This window comes from Chrysochloris asiatica, unplaced genomic scaffold (assembly GCF_000296735.1).
Source record: "Chrysochloris asiatica unplaced genomic scaffold, ChrAsi1.0 scaffold00095, whole genome shotgun sequence".
In the NCBI taxonomy this organism is placed as follows: domain Eukaryota; kingdom Metazoa; phylum Chordata; class Mammalia; order Afrosoricida; family Chrysochloridae; genus Chrysochloris; species Chrysochloris asiatica.
Window position 1 is genome coordinate 2,229,011 of NW_006408613.1, and position 3,364 is coordinate 2,232,374.

The 3,364-nt window shown below is 40.0% G+C and overlaps 1 protein-coding gene across 1 annotated transcript in view; it reads right to left on the minus strand.

Annotated features, from left to right (window-relative positions):
• Positions 1-3,002, minus strand: part of ERICH1 (glutamate-rich 1) — a 134,039-nt gene extending 131,037 nt beyond the window's left edge. The window contains exons 1-2 of the mRNA XM_006866719.1: positions 2,972-3,002; positions 2,192-2,338 (exon numbers count right to left, since the gene is read on the minus strand). Of these exons, the coding sequence (XP_006866781.1) occupies positions 2,192-2,338; positions 2,972-3,002 (178 nt within the window). The remainder of the gene's footprint in view (positions 1-2,191; positions 2,339-2,971) is intronic.
• Positions 3,003-3,364: the final 362 nt, after the last annotated feature.

Genomic DNA, 3,364 nt, shown 5'->3' on the forward strand with positions numbered 1-3,364 from the left:
GGAGAGCTTTTGTCTGTCTCCAGCTCATTTGTCTCAGTTACTCTTTTCTGTTTTTGGACATGATTTGAGATCTTTTGTTGTGTTTTATTGGTCATTTCCAGTAGTAATGTGTTTTTTTTCAATGCTTAAATGGATGTTTGTTGTTATGTTATTAAGCTTGTTGGGTGTCTCCTGGTGGATATGATGAGGAGATAGGCTTCCTGAGAAGTCCCTCCCCCATGGAGCCTGTCCTCCCTGACTCTGCCTCAGATGCCACCAGAAGCCTAAAGTATTTATTCTTAAGTAGTGATATCGAAAATTATTTTTTTTTAGGGAAAAAAAAAAGGGGGGGGGATGCAGGGACTTCAAAAATGGAATTAAAAGATAATGCAATTTTCCCAACAACTTTTTAAAGCTCCCTTTGACAGTTGAACCTTGAATAATGAAGGGGGCTTAGTAGGGGGTTAACGGTACTGAACACAAAAGTCAAAAATCCATATATAATTTACAGTTGACTCTTGAATATCACAAGTTTGAACTTTGTGAGACCACTTAACAGAGATTTGTTTCCTGTTGCTACTACTAAGGTGAGCTCAAATGTTGCAAAGATCCTCTTTAAACACCAGTGTGATGGTAATCACACATATGGAAAAATGAATTGTCCACATGAGGATGGTTAGCATCACGTGGCAGCCTTAAGGCGGAATGCTATCCTGGGAGTTTAAAGCTTCCTGAAAACATAAAGGCACAAGTGAAGTATACAGAATTGGAATACGTTAAACATTGATTTCTCCTCTAGGAAAAATGTCCTTAATACAGCCCCTTATGTTAGAGAGGCAAAGGAATCTCTTCCCTCCTCACCTATGATATAAGCCACTAGTGCCAGAAACCAAAATTGTGCCCATCAGCAACGCACTATATTGTAGGTTCAATAGGTTTTTGTGGGCATAACTGGAATTGTAATCACCATGCCTAATACATTTCTGTGGTAAAATGTTTTCCAAGCAAATGGAGGCCTGATCTGCAGGGCAGGAAACAGATCTGTGGGACTATTGGGCCTGCTTGCTGAGACCCAATTGAGAAAGGGTTATAAGATACATGACTAAAGTGGAATTAAATTGTCCCTTTGACAAGTTTATTTAGCTGGGCCAGCAGGAGAAAGAACAGATCCTTCAAGAACAGAATCACATGCAGAACAAACGCCCAGTGAAAGAATATTGCTAAAGAGTTATGGAAATGTTTCCAAGAAATGATATTTAGCAGTACAAATTTAGTTTTACTTACTGTTCTATTTGGACATTAACTGATTCCATCCACCACATATGTACATGTTTCTCACTCTGTTGATATGGCCGCATTGCTAGCCAACTAGGGCATTGGACCACAGTGCCAGTTTGAGCCACAAGGTCACTGCTTCAAACTCACCAGCCATTCCTTGGAAACCCATTACAGGGTCGCTTTGAGTCAGAACCGACACTATGGCACTTAACAACAACAATAGAGTAAATGAAGCTTTCACTGGAAATGACTGTGCAGCTCAAGTGATTTGGGCTAAAACAGTCACTGGGATGGGCATATGCCAAAGACATATGTAAGGATAAAATAGAGGAAGGACATCAGGGGCCTTTCTCTTAGTGGGCAGAAGCTAAAAGAAGGGCCAAGACGACTGGTCATTGAGTGTCAGGACAGATGAGAAAGACAGTGGCAGGAGGGAAAGCATGTGTTATCATCACAAGTCAAAGACTGGATGAACTAACTGAACTAACACCCCCACTTCACAGCCCAATATTCAGATCTACCAAAAAAAAAACAAAACAAAAAAAGCTTAAAAATGAACTTGAAACAAAATGATACTATCAACTAACTTTTGGTTGGGAAATACTTACATTGTATAAGTTCCAGCCTGTCCCAAGAAAACTTGTTTTCACCAGCTCTGTCCCTCTTGTCATGTAGCAATTCTGCTGTCAAGAACTTTTAAAAACTGAGTCACCAAATTGGGACCTGAAGGCTCAAAGCATATTCTCCATCATAAAGACAGATTCTTATAAGTGAAATGTTGCTATTGTTGTTAAGTGCCTTTGAGTCAGATCTGATGCACAGCAATCCTATATAGGGTTTCCAAGGAGTGGCTGGTGAGTTTGAACCACTGACCTTGTAGTTTAAAATGGAAATAAGTGTCTTTAATCCACTTGTTAACTGAAAACAACATTACCTGCTGAAGGCTGACCTCTGTTGACCTTCGCTTTCTTAGGCGTCACCTTTTCAGGTGGCTCTTCTGAGGCCAGAGTCACTGGTGCAGTCGTTTTTTGGCCACTTGGAACATTAGGGAAAAGTTTCTTCAGCACTTTTTCAACAAACACTATACAGGTAATACATGAACAAAAGGAAAGAAAAGAAAGAAAGAATTCATGGATGTTTTATTTAAACAATACTGGCTTCATATATAAAACAAAAACATATCCTAACATTACCGACTTTAGAGTAAAGCGACTGGGGCCATGCCCAGAGTACTGTGAATCAGAGGGTCCTACCCTGACTTACTTCAGGCTAAACCTCTTCCTGTATGAGACAAGCAATCTGGAAATTCCACATGTCTGTCACAAGAAACAGGGAGCCAGCAGTGGGATCAGAAGGGGGCAGATCTGCATTGTAATGAAGATGAGCTTAGTGGTGGTGGTGGTGGTGGTTATGTGTCATAGAGTCAGTTTCAACTCACAGGGACCATGTATCATTTCTGAGGCTATAAATCTTTTTAGGAGCAAAAAGCCTCATCTTTCTCCTGCAAAGGACCTGGTAAGATTCAAACTTTTGACCTTGTGGTTAGCAGCCCAACTTGTAAGAAACTACACTACCAGAGCTCCTTGAAGATGAGCTTAGTGGTGGTCATGATGGGCCGTCAAGTAGGTTTCCACTCATAACAACCCTGCATATGATAACCAAGGAAAGTCTCATTTTTCTTCAGTGGAGCACCTGGGGGACTCAAACTGCTTACCATTTTGGCTAGTAGCACAATGCATAACCATGATGCTACCAGGGCTCCTTGATGATGAGCTTAGATATGTGTATTTTTGCTTTTGTGTGTGTGTGTGTGATTTGGTGTTCCTTCTAAATGTTTTTTATCGCTTACTAAATTTCTATGTAAAATAAAGGCTGTGAATCAATTTCACACTTTTGGGTTTGAAGTCTTAGGTACTTACTAAATGTACTCCTAGAAAAGAAAGGTCAAAGCTGCAGTTCCCATAGAGTATTTTAAACACAAGCATAAGAAAGTAGTTATCATTGGAAAGACAAAAATCTAAGGGAGATGACCAAAGTACATGCATTCTGTTACCAACAACCCTAGTAAAGAGTTTCATCTTATCTCTTTCCAGTTTAAACTGAGCTA